This window comes from Ambystoma mexicanum, chromosome 5q, assembly GCF_040938575.1.
Source record: "Ambystoma mexicanum isolate Mex_15411 chromosome 5q, UKY_AmexF1_1, whole genome shotgun sequence".
Classification (NCBI taxonomy): domain Eukaryota; kingdom Metazoa; phylum Chordata; class Amphibia; order Caudata; family Ambystomatidae; genus Ambystoma; species Ambystoma mexicanum.
Window position 1 is genome coordinate 693005901 of NC_090933.1, and position 18872 is coordinate 693024772.

The 18872-nt window shown below is 43.6% G+C and overlaps 1 protein-coding gene across 1 annotated transcript in view; it reads left to right on the forward strand.

Annotated features, from left to right (window-relative positions):
• Positions 1–18872, forward strand: part of PREX2 (phosphatidylinositol-3,4,5-trisphosphate dependent Rac exchange factor 2) — a 1458907-nt gene that overhangs the window by 1341405 nt on the left and 98630 nt on the right. The window contains exons 37-38 of the mRNA XM_069621155.1: positions 10111–10177; positions 16238–16428. Of these exons, the coding sequence (XP_069477256.1) occupies positions 10111–10177; positions 16238–16428 (258 nt within the window). The remainder of the gene's footprint in view (positions 1–10110; positions 10178–16237; positions 16429–18872) is intronic.

Here is an 18872-nt window from a genome sequence, read left to right on the forward strand (position 1 = left end):
CTCGGTTGGTTCATTTCATATTCGTTGGCTTTTTAGTGTGGTGTTGCTCTCTGCTGGATCATTTCATATGCATTGCCTTTTTAGTGTGTTGTTGCTCTCTGGTGGATCATTTCATATGCATTGCCTTTTTAGTAAGGCATTGCCCTCGGTTGGTTCATTTCATATTCGTTGGCTTTTTAGTGTGGTGTTGCTCTCTGCTGGATCATTTCATATGCATTGCCTTTTTAGTATGTTGTTGCTCTCTGGTGGATCATTTCATATGCATTGCCTTTTTAGTGAGGTGGTGCTGTCTGCTGGTTCATTTTACGTTCATTGCCTTTTATTGTGGTTTTGACCTCTGCTGATCTGATTAATTTCATAATCATTGAGTTTTGCCCTTTACTTGCTCATTTCACATTCATTAGCTGTTTAGTGTGGTGTTGCCGTCTGCTGGTTAATTTGATATGGATTGAGTGTTGCTGAAACATTGCCCTCTATTTTCTCATTTCACATTCATGCTTTTTAGTGTGGTTGTTGCCTTCTGCTGGTTAATGCCATATTCATTGAGTTTTGCTGAAGCATTGCCCTGTACTTGCTCATTTCACATGCATTGCCTTTTTAGTGTGGTGTTGCTCTCTGTTGGCTCATTTCAAATTCATTGCCCTTTTAAATGTATGTTTTAAATGTATATTGAATTATTTTTATTGTGTATTTAGTTATAACACTTTAAGACAAACATTCATTTGTTATCATAATTATCAACATATAAAAAACATACCTAATCATTTCAATATTATTTCTTATGAACAGGCATTTCAGCCACTAAAAAAGAGACACATACAAATATCAGCCACATATTATTATGACATAACTTTGATATATACTAAAAATCATCTATTCACATTTACACATACATATAATGTCTAAAGCCAATCACATTTTCAATTCATTACTACCTCAGTTTAAATAGCAGCCAGTTTGTTTTTAATTTTTATTACACAAATCTGAGCAAAAGTCGATAGTGACTTCATGTTTCCTAAGATGGCATGACTATGTACCCAGTCCATCTTTGAACACACACAATAAAATATTTCAATACATTACCTATGCATTCCTCACATATTGGACTCCACCCAATCATCATAAAAAATACATCACTCAGCTTTTTACATTTTTCAAGGGTAGCACTCTTGTGATTAGTCATGGCAAGCCTCACAACATGTAGTAGAGAACCATCCAATGATATATTTTTTATTTATTTGTTTTATTTATTTACTTTTTGCACTTATTTACAGCACACATAACCCGTAGGCATCTAGGCACTAGTTCCGTTTTATAACGCGCTTTTTTTTTCAAGAGTGGGTCCGGAATTTGACCCTGTGTTTGCTCAGTCTTGCTTCCAAGACCCACGCATTGCCACAGAGCTAGCCTCCCGTCCCGTCCCATAGCTTCCCCGATTTATCTTTAGAAGGGTAGCTATAGAAATACGCCCCAGTTCCAGTCTGGCTGCCTCTATTGTTGTTGATCCTGGTAGACCCAGAATCTTCCTCCAAATAGTACCCTCTATTCTGACTGCCCATATGTTATGATGTTTCCATTGCATATAGAAGCGATGGTACAAGCTTCTGCTTATATACGTTTAACACCCCGATAAGGTTGGATGTAGCCAGTTGTACTTTTGGAGAACCGTACTATAGCAGCCAGAAGCGCAGCAATCTTGGATCCTCTTTTCTTTAATAATACATCTGAACGCTGGCCAGTTTCAATTTCGTAGCCCAAATAGGTGTAATTGGGGACCCTTCCCATATTGCCCAACCTACAACACATGGTTGTATGTCCGGAGCATTTCTTGCCAAATGCCATATATTGGGTTTTATTCAAATTCACAGTCAGCCCATTTTCATCACCTTATTCTAAAACGGCTTGCACACTATGACACAAACCAATGCATGTACTATCTAAAATCACAAAGCCATCAGCATATCCTAGCCAACCGACTTTCCAGTTACCTAAATTAGGAGGGGCATTCTTAAATGATGCCAGGGTGCTGCCAATGTCTAAACAGGAGGAGAGCCAGCACGCATCCTTTTTTGACTCCACTCCTGACTGAAATACTATCAGATAATTCCCCCAGGCCATTTCATCTGACTCGGGCCGTGTTATTACAGTACAGCAGCTGACATGCATATAATAACTCATTTGAAAGTCCCATTCTTTCCAATTTTGTCTTTGATGCAATCTACAGAAGTGAATGCAGACGTGAAGTTCACAAATAGGATATATAGAGGTAGATCATTTTTAATTTTACTTTGCTCTATGATGGTGTTGATAACAAAAAGGTTTACACTAGTGGATAACATTTTCCTAAAACCAGTCTGGCAACAACTCGAGATATGATTACTGGTTTTAGTGAGGCATTGCCTACTGTTGGTTCATTTCGCCTTTTTGGTGTGGTTTTGGCCTCTGCTGGCTCTTTTCACATTTGTTGCATTTTTAGTGTGGTGTTGCCCTCTGCTGGTTAATTTCACATTCATTGGGTTTTGCTGAAGCATTGCCCTCTTCTACGTGCTAATTTCACATTAATTGACATTTTACTGTGTTGTTGCTCTCTGCTGGCGCGTTTCACATTTATTGCCTGTTTAGTGTGGTGCTGCCCTCTGCTGGTTAATTTCATATTCATTGAGATTTGCTCAAGAATTGCCCTCTGTGTGCTGCACGGTACCTGTGAAAGTGGGATTTTTTACAAGAAATAATCATTTACATTTTGCGCGAGGGCGTTTAGACGTGGCTTCAATGTCAGCTGCGTCTAAACATCCCTCGCGCCAAATCACTGGTGCTGAATTGGCTTTCGCGCCACTCTGGCCGCGCCAAAAGGGGCACTGTGGCCAAAGTAGCATGACAAACCAGCCGCCGCCAAAGAAATCGCAGCAAAAAGGGGTGTACCGCTTGCACATTTCCCATTCATTGCCATTTTTAGTGAAGCCTATTTTCAGTGACACTTTTTGTTATTTTGAAGGATTCGCAAAGGGCCACAGCAAATGGAATGACATGGAGCACACTGAGAAGCTGCAAGACAGACATGAACCATGTATGTCTCAAAGAACAATGCAGCTTTGAAAGAATCCCCATCAATAACCACATAATCTCCCCATCCCATCCAGAAAGACAATTACCAAATCTCGTTCCCCATATAAAATGGGCCTCATTATGAGCATGCCGGTCTTGAAAAAATTCCAGGAATACAGCCGGTAATACCGGCGTTGGCATTTTTTCTGTACCGGCATCCTCCGATTCTCCAGTAGGGGTAGTGAACCACCGGCAGGCCTGACCTGCCAGTAGTTCAGGCCCCTACCGGTGGAGAATTTGCTGAATCACTGGCACCATTGACAGAGCTGATTCCGGCACCAGCACCGTTGATTCCGCTCTCTCCTTCATCCCTCACATTATGGAACTTACTGAGAAGTCTCACTTCCAGCTCCACCTCTTTCTTCCTTTCCTCACCTTCCCCCAGAAGCTCAATGTCTCCAGAGCTCTGGTTCTCTCCAGGCTGAACTACTGCAACAGCCTCTTTCTCAATTTATTTTATTTATTTATTTATTTATTTTTGTATAGCGCTAAAGCCCGCGGGCATCAGAGCGCTTCCAAATAGACAGGACAACAGAAAATTAAGACAGGAAAAGAAATGGAGTGGCGAAAGTTATCTCATACTCGGTTAGTTCTACCACCAGGATTCATTTGAAAAGTAATTTTTCAATTTTTTCCTGAAGAGGATGTAATTGGATTCGAGCTTCAGTGAGGTGGGAAGTTCGTTCCATTTTTTGATACTTAAGGTCGGGAAGGCCTTGCCAAGGCCGTGCTGCTTTTTCGTTTTGGTGGTTTGCGATTGACCTGTGTTGGAGGATCTGAGCCGCCTAGGTGGCTCGTACCACTTGAATTGTTTTTTGAGGTAGACCAGGGCTTTGCCGTATAGGCAGCGATGAACCATGGTGAGAGACTTGAAGGAAATGCTCTCTTTCATAGCCAACCAATGGAGAGCCTTCCTTTCTCCGGTGATATGTTCTCTCCAAGATCTTCCTGTGATCGTTCTGATGGCATTATTTTGGATTATTTGGCATTTTCTCACACATTTGCTGTTAGCTCCTAAGAGTAGGGAATTTCCATAATCTAATCTAGATAATATGGTAGCTCTAGCGATGATCGTGCTGTTTTTTTGATCTAACAGTGGTCTGATTTTTTTCAGAAGTATTTGATGGTACTGGCAGTTTTTCTTGAGGTAGGCTTTGTGTGCTTCAGCGCCTAATGAAGCTTGAAGATACACTCCTAGGGTCTTCACTTTTTCTGATGTTGGAATTTGGGTATTTTTGATAAAGAATGAAGAGTAAGATGGGCTCAATTTCTTTCTGGCCTGTGTGGAGCTGAATATCATAAACTCGGTCTTGGAGCCATTTAAGCACATCCAGTTTTCTTTCATCCAACACTCTATGGTGTTGTATAGGGATGAGAGTTTGTCACTGTCTATTTTGTAATCCCCACTAAGTTCAAACACTAGTTGGGTACCATCCGCAAAGTTGGTAAAAAATATACCCATCTGGGATAGCATGGTGCAAAGGCAGCACATGTAAAGATTGAAAAGCAGAGGAGAAAAACTAGCCCTTTGAGGGACACCGCAATCGACCGGTTTGGTGTTTGATGTTTTGTCTCCCCAGACAATCCTGGATTGCCTGTTTTGTAAGAATGAGGCTATCCATTCAATTGCCCCTGGTGAGCAATTGCCTGAATTTTCAAGGGCCTCTCGGAGTTTTGTATTATCTAGCAAATCAAATGCTGCCGAGAGGTCCAATAATATTAACAGGTCTGATTTGCCTTTGTCCAAAATGGACAGCATTTCGGTTTGGAGGTCTAACAGCGCGAACTCGGTACTGTGGCTGGATCTGAATCCGGACTGCTGTGGGTGTAATAGGTTGTTTTCATCCACATAGCTTTGGAGTTGATCAGTAGCTATCTTATCCAGAATTTTCAGCAGAAAATTGCAGTTAGTAATGGGTCTGAGATTGGCTGGGTCCTGTTGGTGGAGGTCAGGTTTTTTTGGTAGAGGAATGACCGTGTCCGTTTTAATGATATTGGGTACAGTTTGGTCCCTAAAAGAAGCGTTTACCATTCTTGTGAAGAAAGGGGCAAAGCTATCAGAGTTTTCTAGAATGAGTTTTGGTAGTAAAATATTTTCCGAGCATGAGGTGCACCTCATATTGGAGAGTGTTTTCTTCATTTCATCGAGTGTGATGGACCTGAATTGGAATTTTGAGATTTCTATCTCGTTTTTATTTTCTGTGAGGTGGGTTTTAAATGAGGTATTTGTGGTCAGGCAGTTAATGATGGTTTCTCTGGTTTTGGCAATTTTATTTTGGAATGCAATTTGGACTTTCTCGCAATCTATTTCAGTGGGTTGAAAGGGTGGGGTGAGTGTTATGGGTTTGTCTATGGATTTGAGGATCTGGAAGAGCTTTCCGGTGGAGTTTGCCGCAGTGCTAATCATGTCATTGTAGTAATTTTTCTTAAAATCTATGAGTTTAGATTTGTATATGTGGTCTGCAATCTTCCAATTCGTTTTGTTTGTTTCAGTGGGTTCTTTTAGCCATTTCCTCTCAAGGTTCCTTTTGCCCTTCTTAAGCTCAGTCGCTTCGGCGGTGAACCATTTTTGGTGATTGGAATTGAGTCTAACTTTCTTGTCTTTTAGTGGGGCATGGAGATCTAACAGTTCAATCATGCCTTGATTGTATGTTGATATTATATGTTCGCTAGGGTCTTCATCATTGGTGGTGGTCATGATTTTCTGCATTTCCTCTGAAAGCATGCTGCTCGTGATTTTTTTCAGATTCCTGCCAACGACTGATTTCGGTATATTAGCTGGTTTTTCCTTTTTAAAATTCAATGATAGTGAGATTTCAATTTTAAAATGATCTGACCAAATGCATGGATAAGTTCCAAGCATGGTTACTTTAGGGCTGTTTGTGACAATCCAGTCCAGCTGGTTCCCTGTGGTTGCCGTAGGGCCGTTTTTTAAAATAATGGTGAAGTTGCTGTTCTCAAGATCCTCTTCTAGGATTATGGCTTGTTGGTCATGCTGGTTTCCCCACCATCTATTTATGTCACCCAACAGTATGGTCTCTGTGTTGGTTGATTTGAGGTTGTTTAAAATGGTCACAATCTCATCATTAAATTCCGATGTTAGAGATGGGGGTCTATATATAGTGATAATGTTAATGCAGTTGTTTTGAGTAGGAGTCAATTTGAGGTGGATGACCTCACATCCAGAGCACTGAACAGGGGTGGCAAAGAGTTTAAGTGAGTTTTTTGCGATTATCGCCACTCCTCTGCCCTTTCCAGTTTCTCTGTTTTTTAGATATATGTTGCAGTTTGTTGGTATTGCAATATCTATAGTAAGTCAAACTGGTTCTTGTAGCCATGTTTCTGTTAGGCATAAAATGTCCAGTTTCTCGTCTATAATGTAGTCGTGGATTTCTTGTGCATGTTTAGATATTGACCTGGTGTTGAGTAATGCAATTGTAAGATGGACATTATCAGCTATTGTCTCCTGAGCTGTTTTCGTGTGGGGGGCAGCTTTAGGTGGTATGCTTCTGATATGTGTTGTGGTTTGATCGAGTGGCTCATGTCTGTGTCTGAGAAAATCTTGGACCAACCCTTGCTACTGTAATATAGCCGCTCGGGACAGTAAATCATTAAGATTTGGGTAGCCCATACCTGAGTATTAGCTACGAAGCCTGTATTTGGAATCCAGCAGCGCTTCTAGCCGTAAGCCATTGGACGCCGAGGACCGGCATAGACTGGCTTCGTTGCAGAAGCGCCGGCGCTGAAGCGCCTGACATTTCTTTAATTTGACGTGAGAGCACTCTGGGAACTGTAGTCCCTGACTGTCCGGGATGCTCAACAGGTACAGATACAGATTCAAGGACTTAGAATGCAGCTACAACAATAATAAACTGCACTGTCTATTCAATTGCAACAACTACACTCTGTATTTCAAAATAAAATGCTGGTGTGCATTTAACTTCCCGTGGTTTCACTTAAGCTTGCTGCTTCCCATTATGCTAAATCAATAAAGTATTATTGAATTAAGTTGCTACAGTCTTTAGGAGGCTGAACTTCTATTTCCAAATATACAATTACAATTAGCAAGTCAAGGAAAATGCAGAGTAACTCAGGGTGATTAAGTTACTTCAATATGGTGCTCTGCGCACTGCTTCCTCTGTGCCTCCTGGGGCAGTCGAATCCTGAGTGAAGGCGAGACAGAAGGTGTTGAAATAGAGGTCCGCCTGGACCGGCTTTGTTGCAGAAGCGCCGGCGCTGAAGCACCTGACGTTTCTTTAAGTTGACGTGAGAGCACTCTGGGAACTGTAGTTCCTGACTGTGCGTGCTTGTGTGCCTGCGGCGGCAAAAGATGCGGAATGCTCAATAGTTACAGAGACAGATTCAAGGACTTAGAATGCAGCTACAACAATAATAAACTGCACAGTCTCTTCAATTGCAACAACTACAGTCTGTATTTCAAAATAAAATCTCCCCCTTTCCTCTCTATGCCCCTCCAGCTAATCCAGAATAGGGCTGCATGACTTATCCTTGTCCTCAAGCCCAGTAATGCTAGCTCTCCAGCCCTAAAATCTCTCTGCTGGCTCCCGGTGGCTGTAATGCTCAAATTCAGTACCCTCTGCATCATCCACAAGGCCTTCTTGGGCCTTGCACCACGCTATCTCCAAATGTCCCTCCCTAAATACTCCCTTGCTAGAGTCCTACGCTCCTCTAACTCCAAATCTTTGACTGTCAAACGCTTCTCCAAGCAGAGAGTGGGGGCAAGTCTCTCTCCTCGGCTGGCGCCTCCCTTTGGAACAGCCTCCCTGCCCCTCTCAGACTTGGGGTGAACCTCCTTATGTTCCGGAAACTGCTCAAAACTCTTCTGTTCTCTACTTCTTTCCCTCTTTCCCTTCCCCGCTAATCACCCCACTGTAGCTGTGACTGGTGGCCTGATCCTCATGAATCTCACAGGATTCCAGGCCCTTCTTTCCAGTCGATACCAGCAACCCCGCCCCCACTGAAATACCCTTGCGGGTCCTGATTGACAGCTCTGCAACCCACCCATGAACCTGCACTTAGCCTGAGGTTCTCCTCCTTGGCTCCCCTTAGTACTTCCCTCCGGGGTTGTCCACCAGCACTTGCCCATTCCTCTGCTCCCTCTCCCTATCTCCTGCACTTCTCCTCACTGCACTTGCACGTCCAAATGCAACACAGCCTAGTAGGACCATGACTGTACTGTACTGTTTTTGCCATTGTTATTTTTCCCCTGTTCCCTTCCCATTTAGCCTTGTGGCGCTTTGAAACACTATTCAGTTGTTTAAGCACCTAACAGATGCTCAACAAAATAAAATAAAAAAATTAACAGAAACACAACAATTGAGAACAGCACAGGCCCACCTTTAAATGTGCCTAGTCACAGAGAGGTGCAAGTGAGAGTGCACGATCGATAGTGTTGATTTTACGTCCTATTTTGCAGTCCTCCTCATGTGCTGCATAAGCATTGCAGATTTTTAAATACTAAGAGAAGGTGCTGTCACTGGAATACTCAGGACAAGCTCTTCTGTGCTGCGCTGCCTCAGCATAACTGAGTGCTGCACCCAACATCCATGCATCCACTATGTGTTTCTTGTTTGTCTGTTTTATAAGCGCCCTGAGGACTCTGGACGAGTGGCGCAATGTACAAAATATATAGATAGATAGCTAGATAGATCCCTAGCCCAGTGATATGAGAGAGGGGAATGGCTATGCCATAATGCAGCGACACATGGCTGCTGACATTTCAATAGGGGAGGAGAAGGGCTTGCCTTGTGCTATGCAGTGTTGTACCACCCCGCCGGTCCCGTCACAAATAAGAGACCAGTGACAATCTAAGTGGGTTTCTTCAAGGTGCCACCATGGATGGACCTAATGGCTGGCAAAGATGATGGTGAATAGAAGGGTGGCACTGGCTCGGGGTTCTGGGCAGTATGGCAAGCACGGGGACAGACGGACACGGCATGGCACACAATGTTAGGGGCAAGAGTCTTGTTTCCAGGATTTTATGAACTGGAACACAATTGTGTGGGTCTGGGTGCTGAATGAGGTTGACAGGCTTGCCGTGTTCCTTCATGTTGAATGAGATTTATGCAAGGAGACACAATATTTCAATTTTCCGCTGCTGATGTAAATGAGCCTTTGGGCCTCATTAGGAGGTATGCCGGTAGCCATGCCGCTATTGGCGGCATGGCTGCCGGCAAAACCGCATCCGTGTCCGTGTCCTCGGAATGAGGACTCACCAGACCATTCCGAGTTCGGATGGCCCGGTAATTCCTCACTCGAGGACACAGACACGGTTCATCCCCATTCCCATTTCAGCCCCCACAGGGCTGAATGGGAATGGGAGAGGGAGTAAACAACGGGCCATTACGAGATGGCCCGTTGTTTGCTCCCTCTTCCCCTCGCGGGACCCGGTATACACGCCTGGTTTTCCCAGGCGTGCTTAACGTGTCCCGCGAGGGGACCTCGTAATGTGGCGGAACAGGATGAACGGCGCCACAGCCTTTTACGGCGCCATTTAACCCGTTCCGCCAGGGTCGTAATGAGGCCCCTTGTCACAATTGTTCTCTTGTGCTGGACAGCAAACGCCTCCTTTGAAAATCAGTTTGTAATGGAGAAGGTGCACACAATGCAAACTGCAATTTGAAGATATGCATTTGCAAAATGTAGACTTCCTGTGTTTTGCAATCGTGTGTACTTTTTAGCCTAGCGCTCTTAGTTCCCAGTGGCCGTTGCTAACGTCTCGTTGCTGGCAGGATTCTTTTCTTGCATACTATGAGGTCCTTGCATGAGTTGGACGCCTGCATGCAAGCCCATGCATCAGGCTTCTGGTCACTAGCTGTAACGCACAACGTGGACTGAGGTCAATGTATTGCAAACCGGATATTGTGCCTGCCAATGTTCAGGATTTGCCATCGATTGGGAATTGAAGCTAAGCCGCTAAATGTCTTTTGACACAGAACTGTAACCTTTCTCATGCCATACTTAAAATGCTAATTTCTTCCCCAGGGCATTCTATCTGGACCAGTCGAATTTGCCTCCAAACTCAACATCAAAGGCAGCTTTCATTGATAAGGTAAAAACTTCCCTCTTTCAATCTCTATTCATTTGCCAATGAAAAGCCGGACTTATTTGGTTTAATATCCAGCGCTCGAAAGGACCATCAATGCAGAGTAGATACAAATGTTACCCTGTGTCACCTGCTGGCTAGAGGTGGGCGAGCATGGCGAGGCCTGGGCTGATGTCGGGCTCCAACTGGGGCTCCAGCCGACCCTCCTTTCATGCCAGTACCCCCAAATGCCTTGGACCCCACCATGGCTGCCCATTTCTTTTGTTCACATTTGACAATTTCATTTAATTTTGGCTGTGGCACGCTGGCAAAATGGAAAGAAATGCCCATATATGAATAAAAATTGATGCAGCCCTGATGGTGGCTCGGCAGGTCTGCGTTTAATTGTTGTACTTTTTCTGGGGGAGCCAGGGATTTCATGGGCTCGGTCCGGGGTGGGATCTTACAGCCAGGCCTGGCCCCCAGACTCGGCCATGGCTCAACCCTACCCATGACATCCCTGACTTCCCCAGCTCTACTGCTCCCTGAGGGAAACAGAGTGCACTTCAGATGTACATACTGTTGTGAACTGTGTAATCCAGATATCTGATGGGAGGGTGTTCTATGCTATTGGGAACTGGGTGTGTTCCAGATATTCAATTGAAAAGCATGTCACACTGTTGGAAACAGAGTACATTCCAGAGTAGGCCACACTTTCCAAAACTTGGTGCTTTGCAGATATTCGTTATAAATGTATGCCATACTGTTGGAAACGAGGTGTGATCTATTTATCAAATAGAAGAGCATGCCATAGTGTTGGAAATTGGGTCTATTCCACATAATGCCAGACTGTCGGAAACCCGGGTGCAATCATTTATCCAATAGAAGACTATGCCAGACTATTGGGAACTGGGCCTAATCCTGATATCTAATAGGATGGTATGCTACACTGTTGGAAACCACATGCTTGCCAAATATTGAAAAGAAAGGTGTAACATACTGTTCAAAACTTGCAGTACTCCATATATTTTTTAGGACAGTCCGGCATACTGTTTGTAACGGGTGATTTCCAGATATCCAGTAGAAGAAAATGCCATTGGAAACACATTACATTCCAGATATCCAGTAGAAGGAAATGCCATTGGAAACACATTACATTCCAGAAATCCAGTAGAATGAAATGCCATTGGAAGCACAGTACATTCCAGGTATCCAGTAGAATGAAATGCCATTGGAAGTACATTACATTCCAGAAATCCAGTAGAATGAAATGACATTGGGAGCACATTGCATTCCAAATATCCAGTAGAATGAAATGCCATTGCAAGCACATTACATTCCAGATATCCAGTAGAATGAAATGCCATTGGAAGCACAGTACATTCCAGGTATCCAGTAGAATGAAATGCCATTGGAAGCACATTACATTCCAGAAATCCAGTAGAATGAAATGACATTGGGAGCACATTACATTCGAGATATCCAGTAGAATGAAATGCCATTGCAAGCACATTACATTCCAGATATCCAGTAGAATGAAATGCCATTGGAAGCACAGTACATTCCAGGTATCCAGTAGAATGAAATGCCATTGGAAACACATTACATTCCAGAAATCCAGTAGAATGAAATGACATTGGGAGCACATTACAATCCAGATATCCAGTAGAATGAAATGCCATTGGAAGCACAGTACATTCCAGGTATCCAGTAGAATGAAATTGAAATGCCATTGGAAGTACATTACATTCCAGAAATCCAGTAGAATGAAATGACATTGGGAGCACATTACATTCCAGATATCCAGTAGAATGAAATGCCATTGCAAGCACATTACATTCCAGATATCCAGTAGAATGAAATGCCATTGGAAGCACATTACAATTCAGATATCCAGTAGAATGACATGCCATTGGAAGCACAGTACATTCCAGGTATCCAGTAGAATGAAATGCCATTGGAAGCACATTACATTCCAGAAATCCAGTACATTGAAATGACATTGGGAGCACATTACATTCCAGATATCCAGAACAATGAAATGCCATTGCAAGCACATTACATTCCAGATATCCAGTAGAATGAAATGCCATTGGAAGCACATTACAATCCAGATATCCAGTAGAATGAAATGCCATTGCAAGCACATTACATTCCAGATATCCAGTAGAATATAATGCCATTGGAAGCACATTACATTCCAGATATCCATTAGAAGGAAATGCATTTGGAAGCACTATACATTCCAGAAATCCAGTAGAATGAAATGCCATTGGAAGCACATTACATTCTACATATCCAGTAGAAGGAAATGCCATTGGAAGCACAGTACATTCCAGATATCCAGCAGAACGAAATGCCATTGGAAGCACAGTACATTCCAGATATCCATTAGAAGGAAATGCATTTGGAAGCACTGTACATTCCAGAAATCCAGTAGAATGAAATGCCATTGGGAGCACATTACATTCCACATATCCAGTAGAAGGAAATGCCATTGGAAGCACAGTACATTCCAGATATCCAGGAGAAGGCAATGCCTTACTGCTCTAAAGTCAGTGCATTCCAAATATCCAATAGGAAGGAACTTTACTGTTGGAGACACATTGATTAATTCTCTTTATACACATGAGTTCTTTTGGAGTATGGTGGTGCTGTAAAAAATTAGCAGTAACAGAATGATAACAATTCCTACCGCTCTGAGTTTCACGGCAATGCAGAGGAGATAAATCCAGCACTTTGCTGGGGACATACCTCCACAATAGTGCCTAAAAGTTGAGAAATTATTGAAGAAAAATTACCAACTGCTGTAATTGCCCCAAAATCCCCATGAAGCTTTATGGACTCCGGAAATGGGGATTAAAACTGCCATTCTACCACTTGGAATACAGTGAATTTTGCCTCATGACACGTGCCGGTAACAGCAATTAAGTTTAGCAGTAATTCATCTGGAATAACCGGCAAACTTGTAATGAGGCCCAAAGTGTTTTGCTCAGTCTTGAAAAATCAATAACCCAGAACAAGATAATTGAATGTGATGTACATGGTTTCTGTTACTGGAAGCAGCAAACTCTCTGACTTTAGAAATTAAACCAAAAATCTGGCTGGTCTTGACATTCTGCTTTTCATGTGAAAGTTGTACCTGTCCCGAACAACGAGCATTGGAACGCGTTGTGTTGTGTTCACAATGTATTCATTGGTTTAAAAATGAAAACTAGGAGCAAGGTGTAGTTGGCATAGTAAGGGTCATGAAGAAGGAGGGTGCTGAGTCAGGTAAAGAAGGGCAAACTGTGAAAACTGTGATCTCAGATGACTTCCACTTCATTAAGATCAGTAAGTGAGCTCTGATTGACAACTGTAGGACAACTACACTTTGACTATGGCATGAAAATATGTAGGTTAGTCACTATTGTTACCACTGCACCCCTGCTCTTCCTTTCACCTAGACATTGTAAACGTAATGAATCCTTGACTCCCCCAGCCCCGGCACCCGGCAAATGGAGAGCTGGGGTTCCTAGCTGGCCAGGGCGAAAATTACACTAGGAAAGAACAAAAATAAGCAACACCCTTGCACTTTTCGTTTGATGCGTTTCCCAGATGTTAATTAACAAGTGTAACGTGGTTATAGACATCCTAACATCAGGATACCATGGCACCTTGATTCATCAGTTTGCTACCATTTTTATTACAAAACATTCAAAATGGTTTTCTATCCAAAGCAATTTGGCTGAAGCATTGCATTGTGCAAATAGTTTTGCATCTCCCTAGCATTGTACTTTCCTCTTTTTGGGCACCCAGGACAGATACCCAACCATAACACCCTCATTTTGTATCGAACCCACCACAGATCTTTATCAATCTGGCATTCATCCCCTGTTCCAGGGGCTGAAATGGCGGATAACGCGCCTAAGCCCTTCTTATCCGCCCTCCTTGTTCAAAAAAAGGATTTCCCTTCCTACAGCGGGACACGCACAGCGTCCCACTGTAGGAAGGATAATCCTTTTCCAAGATGGCCACCATGGAAAGCGAAGGCGGCTCTTCCCTTTCCATGGCAGCCTGCGGGAGGCGAAGAGGAAGAGCAGAGCAGATGTGCCGCCACCGAAATAAGATTAGTAGGAGGTGTCGGGGGTGAACAAAAAGTGGGAAGGTTGGTGGGGGGTGAGATGGCAGCAGTCAGGACATTGGGCCTCATTACAACCCAGGCGGTAAATTCCCTACTTTACCACCATGGTGTAAACTCTGTTTACACCATGGTGGAAGGCGGATTTATCGCCCCATTCCAAGGTGAGTGGGGCGGTAAATCCCCATTCCCCATTTACCCTTCCCCATTCCCATTTTTGCCCCATAGGGCATAATGGGAGTGGGGAAGGCGCTAATTACGGCACCGTAAATTACAGTGCCGTAATTAGCACCAAGGCGGGTTAGCGCCTTGCATTTTAACGCCTGCTAAAAGCAGGCGTTAAAATGGTAATCAGGCGTTAAGGGTTAACGGCGCCGATGGCGCCGTTAAACCCTTAACGCCTGGGTTGTAATGAGGCCCATTGTGTTGTATTATCCTAACCTCAGAGTCTCTTTTGGAATTTGTTACTAGTGAACATGTGTTCAGGGTGACCATTTGTTCTGCCCCATGAATGCATCATAAAATGGCCAGCTTGTTCACTGCCGAGACCTGCAATGCCAGTATTGAATTCTAGCATTTAAGCCGGACCAAAGGTTCACATGGGACATGTTTTTAGGCGAAACAGCTCAGATAACTGACGAAAATAGCTATGTTTAGCATCCCCTTCTCGTGGAAGGAAATGCCCGTTTTCATCAGTATATATTCCCAGACAAGCCTCCTTCCCTGAACAGCGGCTTGGCAGAATAAAGCACCTGCATTATTTGTGCATGTCCATAGGGAGATGGGAGGTGGGAGGTGGGAGGCGGCCCCGGGCTGTGGGGTGACATCATGGGTCCTCGTGGAACACTGGACAGGGATGGAAGGTAGAGAATACATGACAGCCCGAAGCATTGCTCTGGGCACCCTTGCAAGCCACCCCTGTTCAGCTTACCATGCCATTACAGAAGGGGAAATAACATATGAACATCAGGCTTGGGCTCACCCCCAAAAGGGGCAGTCGAGCTGGAGCTGCTGGCTCACATCCCTTCTACACTAGACCACAAGCGACCCCAGACATGTTCAGCCTCATTGGACGTCATCAGTGAGGTTTAGCTTCGCTCTTGGGACCCATGTCTGGACATACCCATCACACATAGGGTGACACAAGCACCTTTGAAGAGGGATGGAAGGAGGAATGCGATAAACCACAGCCAAAGGCGATCCTTTGGACAACCCTCCAAGCCATGGCGTTTCCGCCTGCTGTGCCATTACAGAAGAGAAAAGACCATTCTCTCCATGCATAGATCAAGAGGCAACCGTGGCTTTTCATATGAAACATAATGACCTTTGAATCAGTAATGGGACGAGAGCAGCTCATTCGGGATATGCACATTAGGGATTCAGTTTATACAGTAAATACAAATGTACACATTCTGGTTACATGTGAGTTTATTGAATAAATCAACCACAAAAAAAACGCCCCTAACCCCCCTTTTAAAAAAATATACTTTCCCCTCTCCCCTTAAACCACTTTTCAGATTCTCAACCACATTTAATTACCCTTCTTTCATTCGTTATTTTTTCTCGGTGTTTTGGGTTCGTCCAAAATGGCATTCTTTGTTACCTATTCGATAACCTCACTGCATACCACAAATACTGTGCACATGCCAACGTCCTATAATGCCAGTTTGCCATTGAATGCCCCTTTTTAACAATACCATAAGAAAACAACAGACGACACTATACAAAACAGCAATAGCAGTGTTTCTAAAAGCTACTTGCCCATGTTTGCAATTCATGATCTATTGCTGTTTGTTATGGTTTGGTTCATTCATCTGATAGAAAATTAGGACTATTAATTGCTAAGCCTTATGTCCCTGTGCCTCTGTGATTTTCTGGGCACAGCGATTCATCCTTTACCTTTCCTGCCAATAATGTCCCTTTTCATCTTTGTTTTGGGTCTGTCTGGTCTTCTCTCCTGCCTGCAGCTGATGCGACCACTGAACGCACTGGATGAACTGTATCGACTGGTGGAGTCTTTCATCCGGTCCAAGCGCACGGCCGCCTGCGCGTACACGGCCTGCAGCGCCTCGGGAGTCGGTCTGCTCTCAGTGGCTTCGGAGCTGTGTAACCGGCTTGGAGCGTGCCACATCATGATGTGTAATAGCGGAGTGCACCGGTATGCATACTTACTATCACTTCTGATTCGCCATGATCCCTGGGAAATTCTCATCTAAACACATGCTCCTTGTTCATGTAGACCCTTGAGTCTAGTGCACAATAGGTATCAATCAATCATTTATTTCTTTTATTCTGTGTTCTTGCTAGCATTTGGGGGCCATTTCAGTCATTGAAGCACTGTACATAGCTATTAAAACATTATGAAGAGAATTTGGTGTAACTTGTTTGTAGAAACTGATAGCTGGCAGTCCATGTTCAGAAATCCCCACTACAGTAACATGTACAGTTCTGACAATACTTCAGCTTTGTTGGTATGGCAGCGGCAGAGTTTCATGGTTGGATAGGTTGCGGCGCTTCCTAAAGGAGGAGGTCAGGTGTTCTTTCTTGCAGTGCTAATGTCCGCTTCCAATTGCAGTAAGGGCCAGTTTGCGACTGTACAACTAGTGAAGGATTACTTCTTTAGCTTGAGTTTCCTATATTTCGGTGTTTACAGGCCCGACCTGATGTTAACAGGCATTTTGCTGACCCATATGGCTTTTAGACAGATCAGAGCATTGGACCGTGCTTCCAGAGGGCGACTGGGAAGCAGCACCAAGACTGCAACTTTCATGGGTTCTAGCATTATTATTCTGGGTGGTAGAAGACGTGCAGTTAAGTGTGGACTGTAGTCATGGTATTGGATATGGTGGCACTTGGGATTGGATTGACAGCAACTAACAGTCAGGCCCAGTGTGTGGCAAGTACAGGAGGTACCATGTGTGTTATCCTTTGTATTGGCGCTAGATACAACTAGCCAGAGCTTGACCTTCCCGAAGACATTGATGTAACCTTCTAGACGCAACGTTGGGGCCATTATCATGGGATTCACCAGGGGCCATAAGTTGGCTAAGGGTCATTATGCCAAGCTATAATGATCCCTTCCAAGGCCCCTAGTGCTATTAGCACATATTAGCACATAGTGGCAGTAGCAATGCATGCCTTGGAGCGTTGTTAGTGAAGTAAAAAAGGTTACCTTATTAGTGAATATAGTAAATAAACTAAGATGGTAAATTAAACGTGGTTTCATGTTATAGTATTTAAATACAAATTTTGTTTTCAAAAGTTAAGCATTCTAATTGCACAATCCATTAAATTGGAGCAGGTTTAAAATGCGCTTGCATTATGTGTTAAGTAAAAAAAAACTGTTTCCCTATGGAAAGAATTTCCCTATGTTTTAGCTTTTTCTTCGGTGAGTTAAATCGGATGTTGCAGCCAAAAAAAAGGCCATGCCAGAGTGTTTTAAAGAAAGAAATCTTGCCTGGAAATTGCATCATTATTTCCATGTCTGTCTTTGGAGTCAGACTATTCAAAATGCAGTCAATAACAGTAGTTATTGCCTCTACTTCCAAAACAATCTCCATGTGCTAATGCCAGTTGACACTGTCACCGAAACGTAAATTGTACTGTATTGTATTTCCACTACTATAGTTTCAATGTGCTGTAAGTGGGAACGCCCTTATGGGGCACGGCCAGATTGTCCTAGTCCTTGCTGTATACTGATGTGTGTGGTTAGCTGTGCCTGCGGCCAGTGGAGTGGTGTATTATACGTACCATTTCCACCAATTGGAGGCGCTTTGATGTTAGGGAGCTGCTCAGGTATTTGTCTTCTTCTGTTGGCTCTTGTGGCTGTGATAGAAACGGTATGCTGCAACAACAATCTATGTCCCAACTAATCGCCACGGGAGGCCAGAATTCTTCTATGTGCAGTAGGTTTTGGACTGCGGTGGAGAAGGCCTTGGTTCAATCACACCACTGTGCCTCTACTACTATTGTTGCGATTGGCCGGTTTTCTGTCGCTTTGCCTGGTGCAGTCGTTCATCAATCCTGTGAGATTGCCTATGAGTGTTGTGACTCCGCAAGTGGCGCTTGAGGGGAGGCATGGTCATGATAGCTGTATGAGAGAGAGTGTGGTCTGGGCCGCCGCAAACACAGTCGGCATTGTCAGGAGTTTGGAGCAAGAAAAGGTCGGAGACGCCACAAACACAGCCGGCCGCGCTGACTGGAACCTAATGAAATCTGGCTGCAGGCCTTGTCCTTGGGGGCTTTAATTGATAAATTCTTTTCTGTTTTCATTGACGTGCTCAGATTTGTTCCTTTTCAAAGTGCTTAGAGCCCCCCGCTCTGTCATTTCTCTTAAGGTGTACGGATTTACCTTCTGTAGCCTTGTACAGTTTAGACACATTTTTGAAATAAAAGGCAATATGAAGTAAGAAACATAAATGTGCTACGAAGTGATTCAGTTAAATTCTGAGACTTTAAAAACGCCACATTATCATTTCTTTGAATTATTCAGTTTTTACCTAGCAGTGTTACCAACAGGTGGTGTTACCACGCAGATAAAAAACAGTAGTGTTAATGATATCTGGGATAAATTACACCCAACCAATGGGCGTAATTTATTTT